The sequence below is a fragment of the Dendrobates tinctorius genome, unplaced genomic scaffold (genome assembly GCF_039654945.1).
Source record: "Dendrobates tinctorius isolate UK_male_01 unplaced genomic scaffold, ASM3965494v1 ptg000030l, whole genome shotgun sequence".
Lineage (NCBI taxonomy): Eukaryota > Metazoa > Chordata > Amphibia > Anura > Dendrobatidae > Dendrobates > Dendrobates tinctorius.
The window spans coordinates 35,499,094-35,520,877 of NW_027361698.1; the positions used below are offsets into that span (position 1 = coordinate 35,499,094).

General features: G+C 47.9%; 1 protein-coding gene across 1 annotated transcript in view; it reads left to right on the plus strand.

Annotated features, from left to right (window-relative positions):
- The first annotated feature begins 9,439 nt into the window (after positions 1–9,439).
- The window catches only part of FGF2 (fibroblast growth factor 2), a 122,787-nt gene continuing 110,442 nt past the window's right edge, over positions 9,440–21,784 (plus strand). Inside the window, exon 1 of the mRNA XM_073572037.1 lies at positions 9,440–10,103. Within this exon, the coding sequence (XP_073428138.1) occupies positions 9,926–10,103 (178 nt within the window). The 5' untranslated portion in view covers positions 9,440–9,925. The remainder of the gene's footprint in view (positions 10,104–21,784) is intronic.

The window sequence follows — 21,784 nt, forward strand, 5'->3', positions numbered from 1 at the left end:
CTGTACGGACAAGAAAAGGTTCGGAAGTTCATCACCCTGCTACATCACCTGGCTCCAGCCTTAGGCTGGGGTCACACTTGCGAGTGTGATGCGAGAAACTCGCATCAATACCCGGTACTGCTACCGGCACTCGGACCGGAGCACTCATCTGCATAGAAACACATGCAACCACACACTCCGGTCCCGAGTACTGGCAGCAGTTCCGGGTATTGATGTGTAGGGAAGGTGGACTGATGGACGAACCTGTCTGTAATAGGAAGGCAAAGGGTGTAAGGCAGTGTAGGAGTGAGAGATGGAAAACAGCTGTAGATAAAGAGAACGAAGCGTAGTGTTGGGGTTTGACCATTAGAGGGCAGTGGAGAGTTGTAGGGTTGTAGGTTAGGACTGAACACCAGCCATTGGCTAAGAAAAACCATTGAGTCATGGGGGGCGGAGTTACCAGAGCAGAAGGTGATAAAAGGCAGATGAAAGGTTCTGGAAGAGTCAGTCAGCGAAGGGAGCACAGGAAACAAGAAGCACGGCTGAGGAAAAAGGAAGTTCCTGAGAGGACTGACAGTTGTGCCAGTTACAGGGGGTGGCCCTGACAGGATTAGCCACAGACAGAGACAGCAGAGGCCACAGACAGAGAGCAAAGAGAGGCCGCAGACAGAGACAGCCTGGGGTACCACTAAACCGAACGGACTCGGACTGGTGAAACTGCTGTGGTGGTAGGCCTATGGCAGCCACAGTGACAGAGCCGCGAGGGACGTCCATTTGTCAACGAAAGAAAGTGAAGGTACCCGGGCCTGTGTACGAAGTCAAGCAGCTACTGTGTGTAGCTGAGAGAATCGTCGAGCAGCTGCTGTGTGTGGCTGTGGAGAGTGATGAGCAGCTGCTGTGTGCGGCTGTGGAGAGTGAGCAGCTGCTGTATGTGGCTGTGGAGATTGACAAGCAGCTCATGTGTGCGGCTGTAGGGATTGTCGAGCAGCTGCTGTGAGAGGGTGCGGAAGATGTCGAGCAGCCGCTGAGGGAGGCTGCGAAGTTTGTCACGCAGCTGTTGACTGATTAATAAAGAAGACCTGTTGGACACGATCCTGTCTCTGTCTCAAGTCTGTCTGCGGCCAGTAACGGACCACCCCCCCGGTCGGTTGCCCCCCCACCTTACCTACATTTGGCGTAGTCGGCAGGATCTTCACCGCAAATACAACATCTTCAGCGGTAAGCCTGCCTTGAAGATTCAAAGGGCCCAAGGTGAACGGGTTGAAGATCTTTTACTGTGGATTCCAAACTGGACTGTGAATTGCTGGATTTCTGCAGGTGGATCTGGAGCGAAAAAAAAAGGCCTTGTTAAAAATGGCTGTGGCGATTTGGTGCCAAAAAGAAGCTCAGGAGTTTGCAGCCACCTTGGACTACCAGGAACAGCTGCTAGAGGAGCTGTTGCCGACCGTCCGTGTGGAGTCATCGGGCCTGGAGGCTGGCCCTGCCGGATGGCGGGGTGAAGAACATCGGCTGCTGGAGGAGCTGCGGGATGGACTGTCGGGAGCCGCGGTGCCGGGGAAGGTGAGCGTTACTCCGGCTCAGCCGGCGGCACCTCAGGCAGACCCCGCCCCCATGCCCCATGTACAAGACAGGCCCCAGGGCCCTGACACCGGCCCCCGGCCTCCCCGCCTGACCTCCCGTTCTTCAGCAACCCCGGCCCTGGATGACTCTGTGGGTCCTGTCAGCGATCCTGAGCCGCCCCGCCCAGTGGCACCTTGTTCTGTGTCGCCGGCACGGAACCGACCTGTGGCCGCCCCTGCCGCACTCCATCTTCCGGCGGCGGCCTATCCATCGGGGCCTGCTGCCATTTCAGCCCCTGCTGCGGCCTGCTCCGCGGCCTACCCGCCGATGCCTGTGGCCGCCTCTGTCCCGTCCGTGACTCTGGTTGCGGCCGGCTCCCCAATGTCCGCAGCTGCCTCTGCCCCATTCTTGACCCCGACTGCGGCCCGCCCACTGGACTCTGCAGCCTACACCGGACCCTCCGCCTGGGATTATTGAGCAGAAGGAGGCCAAAGAGCGGGAGGTGTGGGCACTGTTACACGAGAAGGAAGAGGCAGCTATGACTACCCCTCAATTGTATGGGCGGCTTGTGCATATTAACACCGCAAAAGGCTATGGGTTCATCCGGGACCTCGCCACCGGCCACAAACTCTACCTCAATGTGACTCCCATCAGACATGGACGGGCTCTGCGGGAGGGAGACCCGGTCTCCTATTACAACGAATACTGCGCCTGCGGCTGCTATGCGGTAGCAGTCATCACCTACCCTGAAGGGTATGAGCCTCCATAAAAAGAGACAAGGACTCCTGGGTCTCGGGCATCAGGGACACTCGAGGCCCAGAACATTACAAGCAACACGGGGACTTCACGACTGTGGAGTTCCCTGCTGATTGGCGAAACATCGTCCGCCAGGAGGTGGCCCGGAGTATCCTTCTAAATGGACTGCCGGGACTGTTGTGCGCTGTTGCATGACTTAGGGACAGTTTGAAGTCCTCAATTGGGTATTAAGTGCCCACTCTTGGTGTAGCGGGGATGCATACAGGGGAGTACTCTCTTCAAAGGAAGGGGGAGCACCAATGTTCATAATATTTATGTTTTGGTTAAAAGGAAAAATGTTATGCTTTTTAAAAAAAAAATTAATTAACTTTGAAAGAATTAAGCATGGCATAGTTAAAGCTATAGATGGTTTTGAAGATGTTATGCTTTGAAAAGTGCTAAATGGAAAATTTACAGAGTGATAGCCTAGTATGGTTAGAAGTAAGCATAAGATGTATAGTTAAAAAAACAAAAACAAAAACTGTTTAGTATATATAGCCAAGTTTGAAATGTTGAAGTGTTATCTAAAAAAAAAATGTTCAACAGGTCCCGGGTACTGCGAGTAAAGAGGAAAACGCCGACCATGACTGAAATTGACGGGATAGAAGAGACAGATGGAATCAGAGCAGACAACAGTCCCTAAGTCAGACCCCGAGTACCAGACGTAAACCCCAGAAGGTTAGGAGGACGTTGACGATGACCTGGTAGGTCAGGGCCTCGGTCATGACGTTAAGAGGGTGACAGAAGGGGAGAGCAGTGGGAGATACACATCTGTAGAGTAGTCCGGATGGACCTAACCCAACCTGAAGGAATTGTCATGGTGGCGAACGTGCTGGCGAGTGAGCCGTGAGCTTCTCGGAGCATGATTGCCCCCGGTTTGGTTCAGTCCCCCGTGTATCGCAGGCCTGACTCAACAACCGGTCCGACAAAAGAAGGTGGGAAAGTTTCAAAATGGAAAAGAGGGAGACCAGATTGTTGCGGACGACAATGGATAAAGGAACAGAGAGTGTAGGGAAGGTTGACTGACGGACCAACCTGTCTGTAATAGGAAGGCAAAGGGTGTAAGGCAGTGTAGGAGTGAGAGATGGAAAACAGCTGTAGATAAAGAGAATGAAGCATAGTATTGGGGTTTGACCATTAGAGGGCAGTGGAGAGTTGTAGGGTCGTAGGTTAGGACTGAACACCAGCCATTGGCTAAGAAAAACCGTTGAGTCATGGGGGGTGGAGTTACCAGAGCAGAAGGTGATAAAAGGCAGATGGAAGGTTCTGGAAGAGTCAGTCAGCGAAGGGAGCACAGGAAACAAGAAGCACCGCTGAGGAAAAAGGAAGTTCCTGAGAGGACTGACAGTTGTGCCAGTTACGGGGGGGTTGCCCTAACAGGATTAGCCGCAGACAGAGACAGCAGAGGCCACAGACAGAGAGCAAAGAGTGGCCGCAGACAGAGACAGCCTGGGGTACCACTAAACCGAACGGACTCGGACTGGTGAAACGCTGTGGTGGTAGGCCTAGGGCAGCCGCAGTGACAGAGCCGCGAGGGACGTCTATTTGTCAACGAAAGAAAGTGAAGGTACTCGGGCCTGTGTACGAAGTCAAGCAGCTACTGTGTGTAGCTGAGGGAATCGTCGAGCAGCTGCTGTGTGCGGCTGTGAAGAGTGACGAGCAGCTGCTGTGTGTGGCTGTGGAGAGTGACGAGCAGCTGCTGTGTGCGGCTGTGGAGAGTGATGAGCAGCTGCTGTGTGCGGCTGTGGAGAGTGATGAGCAGCTGCTGTGTGCGGCTGTGGAGATTGACAAGCAGCTGCTGTGTGCGGCTGTAGGGATTGTTGAGCAGCTGCTGTGTGCGGCTGTGGAGATTGACAAGCAGCTGCTGTGTGCGGCTGTAGGGATTGTTGAGCAGCTGCTGTGTGCGGCTGTGGAGGTTGACAAGCAGCTGCTGTGTGCGGCTGTAGGGATTGTTGAGCAGCTGCTGTGTGCGGCTGTGGAGATTGACAAGCAGCTGCTGTGTGCGGCTGTAGGGATTGTCGAGCAGCTGCTGTGTGAGGCTGCGGAAGTTGTCGAGCAGCCGCTGAGGGAGGCTGCGAAGTTTGTCACGCAGCTGTTGACTGATTAATAAAGAAGACCTGTTGGACACGATCCTGTCTCTGTCTCAAGTCTGTCTGCGGCCAGTAATGGACCACTCCCCCGGTCGGTTGCCCCCCACCTTACCTACAGATGTGAGAGACTTGCGTGAGTTTCTCGCATCACACTCACAAGCTTGATCCCGGCCTTACGTTGTTCATCACAAGAAAAGGTAAACACTTTTCTGCATACTGCAGACAACATGCTTTTTGATGTGAAGACTAACATTTATTATTAATGCCATAAGTTGTTTACAATCTACAAGTAACCTGCATTATCATACCGGGTAGACTTTCCTTTACTCACCTCTCTTATGAACGTCTGCTATCCTAGCCCTCGGACATTTGCACTGATTATACTGAATGTGAAGAGACTTTCGGGCATTATTAGTAATCTAGAGGCCCACTTCTCGTATACCTGTGAGCATTTTTACTTTCTCATTTTTTAGCACAAATATATCTTATTCAAAACTTGATACCTGCATTTTTGCAACTTTTTTTCTGCTTTTTTGCTCTTACTCATTGCTTTCTATGGGTGAAAAACGCTGAAAGAAGAGACATGCTGCAGTTTTCAAAACACAGCAGTTGTCCAATTCAGTCAAGAAAAAAACCCAATGTGTGTGCAAGAGATTTCTGAAATCTCAAAGCTTTTGCTGGTACTGTAAAACACAGCTTTTAATTTGCATTTAAAAAAACGCAAAACAAAAAGGCAGCAACAACACAACGTGTGAACATAGCCTAATATTTAGGCTGTGTGCCCACGTTGAGTTTTTATAAGAGTTTCCGCAGCGTTTGTGCCGGCTCAGACGCTGCAGAAATGCTTACAAGATGCTTCCAATTAATTTGCATGCATTTTTGGCTTTTTGTGCCAATGCATGCATTTTTAACTGCTCAGGAATCACTTAGCGGCTAAAAACGCAGCATGCTCATTAATTTCTGCATAGCTGAGCATTTTTAGCATCCCCCCAATGTTCCCAGAAAACGCGTGTCAAAAAACGCGTCAAAAACGCGCGGCTTTTTGGCAAAAACCGCGCAAGAATCGCGCTGAAAAAGACGCGCATTTTCTGGGAAAGGGGATGCGATTCCTGAGCATTTAAAAACACTAGCGTGTGCACATAGCCTTACTTTTCTTGTAGAATGGCACAGTAAATCGTCATGGCTTATTACAAGTTTTTATAGCGTTTAAATGGCTAGGTGAAAGGAACACAATCTCCAGTCCAGGGCCACATACATCCCACAATGCAGCCCACATTGTGTGCGGCCACCATCCATCTGATCATTGAAATGCTTGTCTGTATCACATGTATTGTCATACCGAAGAGAAGTGGGGGTAGGCATGTTCAGGGAATGGTAAGTAGGAAGAGTGAACTGTGTGGCAATCTCTGGAACCAGCAATCTACTGCTAATAGCGCCAAACCAATTTTGCTATGGGGCCTACAAGTTAGGAGGCCTAATACCCTCAGTATGCAGATACAATTGAACACAATTTTAGAATAGCTGGTTTTGGGGGCTATCATACTGTTTGTGTGATGCCTTGAAGACTCTCATATGTTGGGGGTGGGGGCTATTGTACTGTGTTGGGGCCACCATAAGGTGTGGGGATTTGTTGGGGCTATCCTACTATCTGGGGGACTGCGGGAACATCATATTGTGTGGGGGACTAGAAGGGCATCATACATTATGGTAACTATGCTGACATTACACTGTGTAGGGTCTGTGGGGGCCATCATACTGCAGATGTCATCACTGTGTGGCAATCATACTGTGGCACAGGTCACTGTGTGGGGGGCTGTGGGGAGATCAAACTGTTGGGGTCACTGGGGACCTCAGTGTGTGGGAGAGAACTGTAGATACATAATTCTGTGAGGGGGCATTTTTGGTGGCAACAGATTCTGTCAAAGCTATGGTGCTGTGATAAATGTCCTTCTCCCTGTCTTTGAAAGTTATGCGCTATGCCCTTCTGTTACTGCACCTACAGTTGTGGCCAAATGTATTGACACCCCTGCAATTCTGTCAGATAATACTCAGTTTCTTCCTAAAAATGATTGCAAACACAAATTCTTTGGTATTATTATCTTCATTTAATTTGTCTTAAATGAAAAAAACACAAAAAGAATTGTCCTAAAGCCAAATTGGATATAATTCCACACCAAACATAAAAAAGAGGGTGGACAAAAGTATTGGCACTGTTCGAAAAATCATGTGATGCTTCTCTAATTTGTGTAATTAACAGCACCTGTAACTTACCTGTGGCACCTAACAGGTGTTGGCAATAACTAAATCACACTTGCAGCCAGTTGACATGGATTAAAGTTGACTCAACCTCTATCCTGTGTCCTTGTGTGTACCACATTGAGCATGGAGAAAAGAAAGAAGACCAAAGAACTGTCTGAGGACTTGAGAAACCAAATTGTGAGGAAGCATGAGCAATCTCAAGGCTACAAGTCCATCTCCAAAGACCTGAATGTTCCTGTGTCTACCGTGCGCAGTGTCATCAAAAAGTTTAAAGCCCATGGCACTGTGGCTAACCTCTCTAGATGTGGACGGAAAAGAAAAATTGACAAGAGATTTCAATGCAAGATTGTGCGGTTGTTGGATAAAGAACCTCGACTAACATCCAAACAAGTTCAAGCTGCCCTGCAGTCCGAGGGTACAACAGTGTCAACCCGTACTATCCGTTGGCGTCTGAATGAAAAGGGACTGTATGGTAGGAGACCCAGGAAGACCCCACTTCTTACCCCGAGACATAAAAAAGTCAGGCTGGAGTTTGCCAAAACTTACCTGAAAAAGCCTAAAACATTTTGGAAGAATGTTCTCTGGTCAGATGAGACAAAAGTAGAGCTTTTTGGGCAAAGGCATCAACATAGAGTTTACAGGAGAGAAAAAAGAGGCATTCAAAGAAAAGAACACTGTCCCTACAGTCAAACATGGCGGCAGTTCCCTGATGTTTGGGGGTTGCTTTGCTGCCTCTGGCACTGGACTGCTTGACTGTGTGCATGGCATTATGAGGTCAGAAGACTACCAACAAATTTTGCAGCATAATGTAGGGCCCAGTGTGAGAAAGCTGGGTCTCCCTCAGAGGTCATGGGTCTTCCAGCAGGACAATGACCCAAAAATGGTTTGAGAGAAAGCACTGGAGACTTCTAAGGTGGCCAGCAATGAGTCCAGACCTGAATCCCATAGAACACCTGTGGAGAGCTCTAAAAATGGCAGTTTGGAGAAGGCACCCTTCAAATATCAGGGACCTGGAGCAGTATGCCAAAGAAGAATGGTCTAAAATTCCAGCAGAGCATTGTAAGAAACTCATTGATGGTTACCGGAAGCGGTTGGTCGCAGTTATTTTGGCTAAAGGTTGTGCAACCAAGTATTAGGCTGAGGGTGCCAATACTTTTGTCTGGCCCATTTTTGGAGTTTTGTGTGAAATGATCAATGTTTTGCTTTTTGCTTCATTCTCTTTTGTGTTTCTCCAGTTAAGACAAATTAAATGAAGATAATAATACCAAAGAATTTGTGTTTGCAATCATTTTCAGGAAGAAACTGAGTATTATCTGACAGAATTGCAGGGGTGTCAATACTTTTGGCCACAACTGTATGCTCAGTGTCCCTGCCTACGCCACCATTTATCATTATCATCTCCTCTCCAAAGAAAAAAAAACTATGAAACATATTTATTTTAGAGAATGACATACACAGTAATGTTCTGATATATTGCTGTTATTGGAAAACAAAATGAAAAAGAAAGGGGCACTCATCACATAAAATCACACATTTATTGAAGCCGTTTAAAGCATGCAGCCCAAGAGAGATGATGAGTAGGTCCCGCTGTTCTGGCGACAGCCGTTTCGAGTACAGAGACATTTCTATGGGTCAGGAACACTTGGTTTTGCAGGGTTGTTTTCCCCGCTGTGGGAACTTTTTGCAGAGCACCACTGTTTTGCACTGTCTTATTTTCACCATGCTACATGTGCGTTTGCCGACTACTCCATTCTGTGCAGCGTTGACAGTGCTGAAGTGTTTCCTTTGCTTTTCCTGGACTATATTTCTGTTATTGGACTTTTCTTCCCTTATAAATGGGAGCATTTATACAATAACTCAGGCCACACTGCCCTATATGACGGCTAATACAATTATATTAGGTTGTGGTGTAACAATACATCCTTAAAACTCTTCACATGTGAAGTTTTGAGCTTTGGTATCCAGATAATAATAATAATAATACATTTTATTTCTATAGCGCCGACATATTCCGCAGCACTTTACATTTCAGAGGGGACTTGTACAGATGGTGAGAACATGTCGGAAAGTTGAAACGAAGGGACAAAATTCTTAGACTTCTAGACTACTCATTCTGCACATTCATTTTGTTGATCATTGAGGGTCTCACGACCCAGAACATCAAAGAACAAAAAAGTTTCGCGAAAGTGCAGTTACACTTTAATACGGGCAAGAGTTCTTCACTTTAATATAAAAATATTCAGAATTGAGAGTCCTCAGTGGTTGATGCATTTTAATGGCTAACTGAAAAGATGGTAACAAATTGCAATTCTGAATATTTTTCTATCTACTGGCTAACACGGTACAAAGATATACATCTTACCTGTATCACTTTAACATAACATTTTATTCTAAGAAACCTTATTGGCTGCGAAGATAGTTTTTTCCTGAAACAAAAGTGTGACGTGTGAAATAAGTTCATACGGTTCAGATGGCTTACGGCCTGAGCAGCTAGAAACAGAAGATATTATTGGTAGTTTCGGAGCCATGACGACTGCTGCTCCTCTCCAGAGTTTTTCTAAAAGCTGAATAATAAAAGTACTGGCAAGCTCCTGTTGCACAAACCCCCCCAACTCCTCTCCTGGCTCTCCCTCCTCCCAAGATTGCCCTGCAAAGTAATTCCGAACTGGGGGAGGGAGCCTAATGCTGAGAAGTGACTGGCAGAGCTTGTCTAAGAAAATACCCAGGAACACTATACCACTTCTTATAGTCAATTCCCTTTCTGGCAGTGTGCTTCCATGTAGCTTCCTGGGAAAATACTGAGTGCTCGCAACATCACTAAGGAGCAGCAGAAGTAGGAGGAAGACAGGAGGGAGGTGTAGGAGGGCTTCACCTATATAAATAAATAAGTCCATTTTGACAGAACAAGTCCTGATGGTGAAGGGTTGGACCAGGATGAAGAACATGCTGCACAGTGCCCCAGGCTCCAGGACCCAGGCATGGATGACACACTTTTAGGATATCAGGAGGCAGCCATAAAGGGCTGGATGCTGCATCCTTATACTTACATCATGAATTTACAGTAGAGTGACTTCTAAGAGTTGGCCCTTACCTTCTACTGCCAGTAATTGAATGAACAGCGAGGAGGCCCTGCCGGGGAGAGACTGCGAACAGAGGACCTTTATCTGAAAACCACTTCTACCTGCTGGATCAGGGCCACCCTTCCAACAACAAGGGCCAAACACTCCATAGTGGAGGTGGGCATGGCAGCTGGTAGTATCACCACCCTCCCACCAATGCCCGATGATGGTGGAAGCACTCCATTTCCACCAGGAAACTTTAAAGACCCCAAGAGACTCTACTGTAAGAATGGAGGATTCTTTCTAAGGATCAATTCAGATGGGAAGGTAGACGGATGTCGGGAGAAAAGTGACTCACATAGTAAGTATCTGGAATACTGGATAAGATTGTTCACACTTTGGTAAAGAGTTTTCTTTTTATGATCAATCATAGGAGCAGAAAAATGAAAATATTGGCGTGCCGGATTAATCTTACGACGGCTACCAAGATCCCCAATTAGCCAACATTAAAAGACTTCTAGCCAGTTCATTTGGTTAGTCCAAGGTGCCGGTCATTTATGGATGATGTCCTAGACTTCCCATTTAATATGACTAAATCTCCTATGGCAGGCCCTGCAGAGTGAACAGAGACATAGAATGATGTATTTCTGATGTTGTTAAAAACTCTCTAAATAAATAATACAAGAATGAGAAAAGAATTACTGCTACCAGTAAATATCCATATATTCTATGTAACTGTGAAAGGTGTGATGTTAGTTTGTGATTATTGTGGCAACGAGTGTCCAATATGCCATTATCCCATTTTGTTATACAAGTAACAGATGCTACGTGACAGCCACTAAGAGCAGCCATTACTGCATCCTTGGGAGCTGCCACATATCTAGTTACTAAATCTGCATTTATATATCTGCTGCTATATCCATGTAATTTTTACTGTACAGTTCTGGTACTCTATTCATGCATCAGGTTGATCAGGATGAACAGCACTGTAAGTCCATTCAGACAATCCAGTGCTGGAATCTCCTGCAATCAATGTAAATGGTTAGATGTTATATAGCAGCAATAAATCCTTCATAGGGAAAGCTGTAACATAATGAAGAATGTTCAAAACCAAACATCTGGCATATAATGAAGCACAGGAGAGAGGATTCTGAACACCGGGGATTACAACTTTTAGGATGAATCTATTTATTCTACGATGTTTGTTGTAGTTAATAAGGGTCCTTAGAGCAGATTTTAATTGGGGGCTTCCTTAACAAAAAAACCCCAGCTTTTGTTCTTCACCTCTGACCTTGTATGTATGCCATGTCTCTTTATACAGTATACACATACACACACACACGTCTCCACATGAAAAGTAGCTTCAGTATTAGAGCTTGCTCAGATGTCTGAGTTTTGGGTACTATTGATATCAATGTTTTTCACGGATCGGACTTGTACCTGTGATAGTCTATGGAGCCATTCACATGTCCTATTTTTTCCTCGGACCGAGTAATCCGTAGAAAATATGGGAGACATTTCCGATTTTGATCCAAGGGTTGGATCAAATTCCGCAGTGCAAGTCAATGGATCTGTGAAAAAAATTAGACCACACTCTGGTGACATCTGAGCGCGATTCAACTTTCACAGCTTCAGAATAGAGAAGGTGGAGAATTTTTTTTTATTATTTCTCCATGTACAGTGGGTACGGAAAGTATTCAGACCCCTTTACATTTTTCACTCTTTGTTCCATTGCAGCCATTTGGTAAATTCAAAAAAGTTCATTTTTTTCTCATCAATGTACACTCTGCACCCCATCGTGACTGAAAAAAACCAGAAATGTAGAATTTTTTGCAAATTTATTAAAAAAGAAAAACTGAAATATCACATGGTCATACGTATTCAGACCCTTTGCTCAGTATTGAGTAGAAGCCCCATTTTGAGCTAGTACAGCCATGAGTCTTCTTGGGAATGATGCAACAAGTTCTTCACACCTCATAGAATCATAGAATCGTAGAGTTGGAAGGGACCTCTTGGGCCATCTGGTCCAACCCCCTGCTCAAAGCAGGATTCGCTAAATCATCCCAGTCAGATGTCTGTCCAGCCTCTGTTTGAAGACTTCCATTGAAGTAGAACTCACCACTTCTCGTGGCAGCCTGTTCCACTCATTGATCACTCTAACTGTCAAAAAGTTTTTTCTAATATCTAAATCTGTGTCTCCTCCCATTCAGTTTCATCCCATTGCTTCTAGTCTTTCCCTGTGCAAATGAGAATAAAGTTGATCCTTCTACAATATGACAGCCCTTTAGATATTTGTAGACAGCTATTAAGTCTCCTCTCAGTCTTCTCTTTTGCAAACTAAACATTCCCAAATCCTGCAACCTTTCCTCATAAGACAGGGTTTGCAGACCGGTCACCATTCTGGTCGCTCTTTTCTGAACTTGTTCCAATTTGTTGATGTCTTTTTTAAAATGTGGTGCCCAAAACTGGACACAATATTCCAGATGAGGTCTGACCAAAGAGGAGTAGAGGGAAATAATGACTTCACGTGATCTAGACTGTATGCTTCTGTTAATACATCCTAGAATTGCATTTGCCTTTTTTGCTGCTGCATCACACTGTTGACTCATATTCAGTCTGTGATCTATTAGTATACCCAAGTCTTTTTCACATGTGCTGTCACTTAGCCCTATTCCTCCCATTCTATATGCTTTTTTCATTTTTATTGCCCAGATGTAGTACTTTGCATTTCTCCCTGTTAAAAACCAACCAACCTGGATTTGGGGATCCTCTGCCATTCTTCCTTGCAGATCATCTCCAGTTCCGTCAGGTTGGATGGTGAACATTGGTGGACAGCCATTTTCAGGTCTCTCCAGAGATGCCCAATTGGGTTTAGGTCAGGGCTCTGGCTGGGCCAGTCAACAATGGTCACAAAGTTGTTCTGAAGCCACTCCTTTGTTATTTTAGCTGTGTGCTTAAGGTCATTGTCTTGTTGGAAGGTGAACCTTCGGCCAAGTGTGAGGTCCAGAGCACTCTGGAAGAGGTATTCATCCAGGATATCTCTGTACTTGGCCGCATTCATGTTTCCTTCAATTGCAGTCAGTCGTCCTGTCCCTACAGCTGAAACACCCCCACAGCATGATGCTGCCACCACCATGTTTCATTGTTGGGATTGTATTGGGCAGGTGATGCGCAGTGCCTGGTTTTCTCCACACATACCGCTTAGAATTTGTGACAACTCAGGTCTAATACGTCCAAGAGTGGACCCTCTGGGTCGTGGATCAGGAGCCCCTGGGCCGAGCGCACCTGGTGAAGACCGACCCCTGTACAGGGATCGTTAGGGGCAGGACCGCAGGGGGCAGAACCGCGACAGCCGGTGCCAGGAGGGACGACTCGATGGACAGGCAGGCAGAAGGAGGATGGCGGGATGGGATAGCGGAAAATACTGGCCAGGAGTCCACAGGGGAGGGTACAGAGAGGGAGCACAGGGCAGAGACAGACAGACGAGAGTGGAGCAGGCCACAGAGCACACAGGGAAAACAGCAAAGGATAGGCAGGATACACTAGAATAGGTATGGGCCAATGGGTGCAAGAAGTCACACAATCACCAGGCTCCCTCAGAATAGAGCGGACGCCTGATATAGCCAGAATCTGGAAGTACGTCCCACAGACCCTCCCCTCAGCGACGCCCCCTACTAGCAGAAGAGAGCGGGGGAACGCGCGTGCGCGGCCTAAGGCCGGCGCGGTTACCCGCAGCAGAGCGGGGAGCAGAGCGGAAGCGCGCGTGGACAGGAGGGCGCAGGTGAGGGGACGCTGCGGCGGGCACCGCCACTGAAGGGGTATCGGCGGGCACGGCCGCCGATGTCACAGTACCCCCCCCCCATATGTCCTCCCCTTCTGAGGTTGGTCAGAAATCTTTTCATGATAAGGGGGGCATCGACATTCTCTCGGGGCTCCCAGGACCTCTCCTCTGGACCAAAACCCTTCCAGTCGATAAGAAAAAGAGTTTTACCCTTGACCCTTTTCATGGCCAAAATGTCCTTTACTTCAAAGACATCGTTCGAACAAATTGGCGAAGGAGGGGACATGGAGGTTGGTTGAAACCGATTCAAAACTACAGGTTTAAGGAGCGAGATATGGAAGGCGTTAGGGACCCGGAGCGATGCCGGCAACCTCAATTTGTAGGCTACTTCGTTAATGCGCCCAAGTACCTCAAAAGGCCCGATGTATCGAGGACTTAATTTGTAAGCAGGGACTTTTAGGCGGATATGTTTGGTAGAAAGCCAGACTTTGTCCCCGGGATGGTACGGGGGTAGATCCCTTCGTCTCTTGTCTGCGTGTTTCTTAATTCGGATGCTGGCTACCTCGAGCGCCTCCCTGGTCTCCTTCCAAATTTGCGAAAATTCCTTGGCGAGGGTATCTGCTGCAGGGACTCCAGACGATGCGGAAAAGGGCAACGGAACCCCAGGATTTAGCCCAGTTACCACAAAGAACGGCGTCTTGGACGTAGATTCGCTGGGATGATTATTATGAGCGAATTCCGCCCAAGGTAGGAGTGAGACCCAATTATCCTGATGGGCGTTAGAAAAGTGGCGTAAGTAGGTGGTCAGAATTTGGTTAATCCGTTCCACTTGGCCATTGGTTTGTGGATGATACGCTGAGGAGAAGTCGAGAGACGTGCCCAGGAGCCGACAGAGAGCCCTCCAGAATCGGGAGGTAAACTGGACCCCTCGATCGGACACGATTCGTAGGGGAAGACCATGCAGCCTGAAAACCTGGTGGATAAAGATCTCGGCCAACTTCGGAGCAGATGGCAGTCCGGACAAGGGAATAAAGTGGGCCATCTTGGAGAAGCGGTCTGCGACGACTAAGATGGTAGTACATCCAGCAGAGCGAGGCAGATCAGTCACGAAATCCATGGCGATTTGCTGCCAAGGGGCCTCTGGCACAGGCAACGGATGAAGGAGACCGGGGGGCAGAGTCCTAGGAACCTTGTTCTGAGCACAGGTCCTGCAGGAGGCTACAAAGTCCTTTGCGTCCTGGTGGAGAGAGGGCCACCAGTAATACCGGGAGAGAAGCAAAAGGGTCTTCTTAATCCCAACGTGCCCAGCAACCTTGGAGGAATGTCCCCAGTGCAGCACTTCCAGACGTTTGTTTGAAGGAACGAAGGTCTTGCCAGGCGGAAGAGTAGAGAATCTCACAGGGGCCACGGAGATAACTTTAGCCGGCTCGATAATATATGATGGATCCTCCTCCTTTTCAGGTGGCTGCAAAGACCTGGAAAGCGCATCAGCTTTGATGTTCTTACTGCCGGGCCGGAAGTGGAGCTTAAACTCAAAACGGGAAAAATACAGGGCCCACCTGGCTTGTCTGGAGTTGAGTCTCTGGGCAGATTGCAGGTAGGCCAAGTTCTTGTGGTCCGTGAAGATAGTAAAGGGGTGCACTGCCCCTTCGAGCAGATATCGCCATTCCTCCAGCGCCATCTTAATGGCCAACAATTCCCGGTCCCCAATGGAGTAGTTGCACTCCGCAGGAGAAAAGGATTTGGAGAAGAACCCGCAGGGGACTAGACGTCCGGATGGAGCCTGTTGGGAAAGGACCGCCCCAGCTCCAGTGGAGGAGGCATCAACTTCCAGGATGAAGGGCCTACTAGCCACTGGGCGGTGTAGGATCGGAGCAGAGGCAAACGAGCGTTTCAGGGCAAGAAAGGCGTCCTCGGCTTCGGAAGACCAGTCGTTAGACTTCGTCCCCTTACGGGTCAGGACCGTGATGGGCTTGGTGACTGTAGAAAAGTGGGGTACAAACTGTCGGTAATAGTTAGCGAAGCCGAGGAAACGCTGGATGGCCTTTATGCCAACTGGACGAGGCCACTGGAGTACCGCGGACAGCTTCTCCGGATCCATCTTAAGGCCGGAATCCGTGATGATATATCCCAAGAAAGGTAACGCTGTTTGCTCGAAGAGGCACTTCTCAATCTTGGCGTAAAGACGATTTTCTCGAAGGCGCTGCAGGACCATGCGTACACTTCTCCGATGGGAGGAGAGATCGGCCGAGAAAACGAGGATATCATCCAAATACACCACCACGCAGGAATAGAGTAGGTCCCGGAATACCTCATTTACGAATTCCTGAAACACCGCCGGAGCATTGCAGAGACCGAACGGCATGACCAAGTATTCATAATGGCCGTCCCGAGTATTGAAGGCCGTCTTCCACTCGTCCCCCGCTCGGATTCGGATTAAGTTGTAAGCTCCCCGCAGATCCAACTTCATGAAGATTCTGGCCCCCCTCAGCCGGTCGAAGAGTTCTGGAATCAGCGGGAGCGGGTACCGGTTTTTAACAGTGATGTTGTTCAGGCCCCGGTAATCAATACAGGGTCGCAGGGACCCATCTTTCTTCCGGACGAAGAAGAAACCTGCGCCCGCAGGGGACGAGGATTTCCGGATGAACCCCTTGGCCAGATTCTCCTGTATGTATTCCGTCATAGCCGAGGTCTCTGCTGGGGATAGAGGATAAGTTCTCCCTCTGGGAGGGGTGGCTCCGGGGACCAGGTCGATAGGGCAGTCATAGGAGCGATGAGGTGGTAAGGAGTCCGCTTCCTTTTTGCTGAACACATCAGCAAACATGTGATAGGGTGCGGGTAGACCCGGAAGGTCGGCAGGCTTCGAGCATGGACGGGGACGAGTGAGAGCCCGTAGGCAGTGCTCCTGGCAGGAGTGCCCCCAACGGAGAACTTCCCCAGAGCGCCAGTCAATCACCGGCTCGTGCCGTCTGAGCCAGGGTAGCCCTAGAAGAACAGCATGGGCTAGTTGTGGCAGGACATAAAAGGCTATCCTCTCGAGGTGGAGTGCTCCGATTTGAAGGTCTACTTCGACGGTAACCGTGGTGATGAGTCCGGGCAAAGGTTTACCATCAACGGAGGAAATAGCACGAGGGTTCCTCAATACAATCACCGGAATCCGGAGTTTATCAACCTCCTCCTGGCGGATGAAATTACCAGCAGCACCCGAGTCCACATACGCCTCCACAGATCCACGCTCCCGACCTGCAATTATCAAAGCTGAAAGGGTAAGGGGGAGAGAGGAATTTTGATCACCTAGGGGGTCCTCTCTTACCTGACCTAGGTGGAGGCATTTCCCGACCTCTCTGGCTTCTCTGGACAAGAACGCACAAAATGGTTGGCACCTCCGCAGTACAGGCAGAGTCCCTTGGTCATCCTCTCCCTGCGCCGTTGCTCGGACAGTCTGACACGATCAATCTGCATTGGCTCAGGAGCGGTACTAACAGGAGATGCAGGGAAACGAGGGACAGGAGCCTGGTACAGCCTAAAGGACCTTCTCTCTCCGACCGCCTCTCGAGCGCGCTCCTGAAAGCGTAGATCAATCCGAGTGGCCAGCGAAATAAGGTCCTCCAGAGTGGTGGGGGTGTCTCGCCCGGCAAGCTCATCCTTGATCTTACTGGAGAGGCCTCTCCAAAAGGCTCCCACAAGAGCCTCATTGTTCCACCCCAACTCTGAAGAGAGGGTCCGAAAGCGGATGGCGTATTGCCCCACTGTGAGGGAACCCTGGCGGAGGTTAAAAAGGGCCTCCGTGGTGGATGCTAAGCGACCCGGTTCATCGAATACCTTGCGAAAGGTTTCCAAGAAGGTCTGAATACTTGACACTACGGGGTCATCCCTCTCCCACAAGGGGTTCACCCAGGACAGGGCCTCACCCTCGAGATGGGACACAATGAACGCCACCTTGGCGCGGTCAGTAGGATACTGAAGGGGGGCAAGCTCAAAATGTAGCCTGCATTGATTCAGAAAACCCCGGCATAACTTAGGGTCTCCGCTGTACCTGGGGGGTTTACCCAGACGGGGAGACGGGGCAGAGACTACGTCACGGGGGGAAGTTGCTGCGGCAGCAGAGGATTGCAGAGCAAGCAATCGATCATCCACGGATGCCATGTAACCTAAGATGTGGGATTGAGCGTCGCGCTGCTGCGCGAGCTCCTGCTGGAGGCTGACCAGGAGGGGAGCGTGCCCGGGGTCAGAGGTCTGCAGGGCGGATAGCCGGGTGTCCATAGACTTCATAAAGGACATTATCCGGGTCTGATTTTCACGAAGGAAAAGTAATTCCTTTTGTGTGGCGGCTGCGGCACCGGCGGGATCCATGGCCTGGTGATACTGTGACAACTCAGGTCTAATACGTCCAAGAGTGGACCCTCTGGGTCGTGGATCAGGAGCCCCTGGGCCGAGCGCACCTGGTGAAGACCGACCCCTGTACAGGGATCGTTAGGGGCAGGACCGCAGGGGGCAGAACCACGACAGCCGGTGCCAGGAGGGACGACTCGATGGACAGGCAGGCAGAAGGAGGATGGCGGGATGGGATAGCGGAAAATACTGGCCAGGAGTCCACAGGGGAGGGTACAGAGAGGGAGCACAGGGCAGAGACAGACAGACGAGAGTGGAGCAGGCCACAGAGCACACAGGGAAAACAGCAAAGGATAGGCAGGATACACTAGAATAGGTATGGGCCAATGGGTGCAAGAAGTCACACAATCACCAGGCGCCCTCAGAATAGAGCGGACGCCTGATATAGCCAGAACCTGGAAGTACGTCCCACAGACCCTCCCCTCAGCGACGCCCCCTACTAGCAGAAGAGAGCGGGGGAACGCGCGTGCGCGGCCTAAGGCTGGCGCGGTTACCCGCAGCAGAGCGGGGAGCAGAGCGGAAGCGCGCGTGGACAGGAGGGCGCAGGTGAGGGGACGCTGCGGCGGGCACCGCCGCTGAAGGGGCATCGGCGGGCACGGCCGCCGATGTCACAGAATTATCACCAAAAAGTTCTATTTTCATCTCATCAGACCAGAGAAACTTATTTCTCATAGTCTGGGAGTCCTTCTTGTGTTTTTTAGCAAACTCTATGTGGGTTTTCATATGTCTGGCACTGAGGACAGGCAACTCTGCCATAAAGGCCCGACTGGTGGAGGGCTGCAGTAATAGTTGACTTTGTGAAACTTTCTCCCATTTCCCTACTGCATCTGTGAAGCTCAGCCACAGTGATCTTGGGGTTCATCTTCACCTCCCTCTCCAAGGCTCTTCTCCCAAGATTGCTCAGTTTGGCTGGATGGCCAGGTCTAGGAAGACTTCTGGTTGTCCCAAACTTCTTCCATTTAAGGATTATAGAGGCCACTGTGCTGTTAGGAACCTTGAGTACTGCAGAAATTCTTTTGTAACCTTGGTCAGATCTGTGCCTTGCCACAATTCTGTCTCTGAGCTCCTTGGTCAGTTCCTTTGACCTCATGATTCTCATTTGGTCTGACATGCACTGTGAGCTGTGAGGTCTTATATAGATAGGTGTGTGCCTTTACAAATCAAGTCCTATCAGTTTAATTAAACAAAGATGGACTCCAATGAAGGAGTAGAAATATCTCAAGAAGAATCACAAGGAAATGGACAGCATGTAACTTAAATATGAGTGTCTGAGCAAAGGGTCTGAATACTTATGACCATGTGATATTTCAGTTTTTTCTTTTTTAATAAATTTGCAAAAATTTCTACATTTCTGTTTTATTCAGTCAAGATGGGGTGCAGACTGTACATTAATCAGAAAAAAATTATCTTTTTTGAATTTATCAAATGGCTGCAATGAAACAAAGTGTGAAAAATTTAAAGGGGTCTGAATACTTTCCATACCCACTTTATGAGAAAATCGTATTACACTCATACCGTGCTCTGATGAAAGTCTGTTCAGAATAATTGGTCCGTTTTTCTCGTACATGAAAGAAACTGACATCTGAATCATCTGAATGAGCCTTTATAGTAAGGGTGAAATTAATATTACCATATTTTGCTACCCAAAAGTAGTAAGCAATCAAACCTCAGCTGCCAAACAAATGAATGCCCATAATGAATCATCCAAAATTATATCTACATTTTCTAGTAATTATAGCCGATCTGTCACCAAATTTCACAATACAAACTGCATACATTTCTATATAGATCTCTTAGATCTGATGCAGCTGGTCATTATCACTTATTTTAAAAATCCTTAACAAAATGGCTGTATAGTATAAGCCTTAGTAAAATTTTCTCTGCAGAATATTATAATGAGAATTTTATAAGTCCAGTTCATTGCTCATTTTAATTTGAGTAGTATATAGCCATTCTCACATTCATTTGTAAATAAGTACACCAGCCTCATCAGGGCTCATATCTATTTAATAATGTGTGCAGTTTGAATTATACAATCTAGTGACTGATCAGCTTTAGGGCTCGCTCACACAGGAGTATATCATGGCTGAGTACTAGCCGATGTTTTATCGGATAGTACTCGGCTCACTGTTATTCTATGGGAAACTGTAGATCTGCAGTTATTTTCTCATGCTGATTTGCCATGAAAAATCAATGGCAGCATGCTGTGAGTGCATCTAATGTTCGGATCACAAGCACTCATGCAAGTCTTCATCGGACTGCACTCGGATGTTATTGGAATGCTGTCTGATGTACACATACAAAGACACTGAGAAAGTAAGTTCTCCATCTTCTGCGCACTTGTGCTTGCATGAGAGAATCGGATGACACTCAGATCAAGCACTGACAGAATTTGATCCGGGTGTCATTACAATAATCAGACGGATTCTCTCGCATGACAGAATATACGGTCGTGTGAGCGAACTCTTTATAAAACAAAATTACCAAGACTTGGTTCTCATAGTGCAGCAATGTAAAGAATCAAAATTATATATACAATTGTGTGAAAAAGTGCTTGCCCCCTTCCTGATTTCCTATTGTTTTGCATGTTTGTCACACTTAAATATTTCAGATCACCAAACAAATTTAAATATTAGGCAAAGATAACACAAGAAGACACAAAATGCAGTTTTAAATGAAGGTCTTTATTATTAAGGGATAAGAAATCCAAGCCTACAGGGCCTTATATGAAAAATTAGTTGCTCTCCCCTCACCCCTTAAAACATAAATTAACTTTGGTTTATCACATCTTTGGGAAGCTGAGTTCAAATTCCCCAGCCACGACCAGGTCAGCTTAATGCCATACCTGTTCTCAATCAAGAAATCACTTAAACAGGACCTGCCTGAAAAAGTGAAGTAGACCAAAATAATCTCAATTGCTAGACATCATGCCATGATCCCAAGAAATTCTGGAACAAATGAGAAAAGTAATTGAGATCTATCATCTGGAAAGGGTTATAAAGCCATTTCTAATGCTTTGGGACTCCAGCAAACCACAGTGAGAGCCATTATCCACAAATGGTCAAAACATGGAACAGTGGTGCACCTTTCCAGGAGTGGCCGGCCAACCAAAATAACCCCCAAGACGTCACAAAAGACCTCACAACAACATCCAAATAACTGCAGGACTCACTTGCTTCAGTTAAGGTCAGACTGGGTAAAAATGATCTGCGTAGCAGAGTTCCAAGATAAAAACCAATGCTGAGCAATAAGAACATAAAAACTCTTTTCAGTTTTGCCAGAAAACATCTTGATGATCCCCAAGACTTTTGGAAGAATACTCTGTGAACTAACAAGAAAAAAGTTGAACTTTTTGGAAGGTGTATGTTCAATTACATCTGGTGTACAAGCATTTGAGAAAAGGAACATCATACCAACAGTAAAATATGGGGGTGATAGAGTGATGATCTGGGTTTCTTTTGCTGCATCAGGACCTGGAAGACTTGCTGTGGTAAATGGAACCATTAAAGGGAATCTGTTACCTCATTTTTCCGATATGAGATGCGGCCACCGCCATCAGGGGCTTATCTACAGCATTCTGTAATGCTGTAGATAAGCCCCCGATGTAACCGGAAAGATAAGAAAAACAAGTTAGATTATACTCACCCAGGGGTCCTGTCCGATGGGTGTCGCGGTCCTGTCCGGCTCCTCCCATCTTCTAGCGATGCCGTCCTCCGTCTTACTTCTGCCGCGGCTCCTGCGCAGGCGTACTATATCTACCCTATTGAGGGCAGAGTAAAGTACTGCAGTTCGTAGGCACCGGACCCCTCTGACCTTTACCGGCGCCTGCGCGCTGCAGTACTCTGCTCATCCCTCAATAGGGTAGCTAT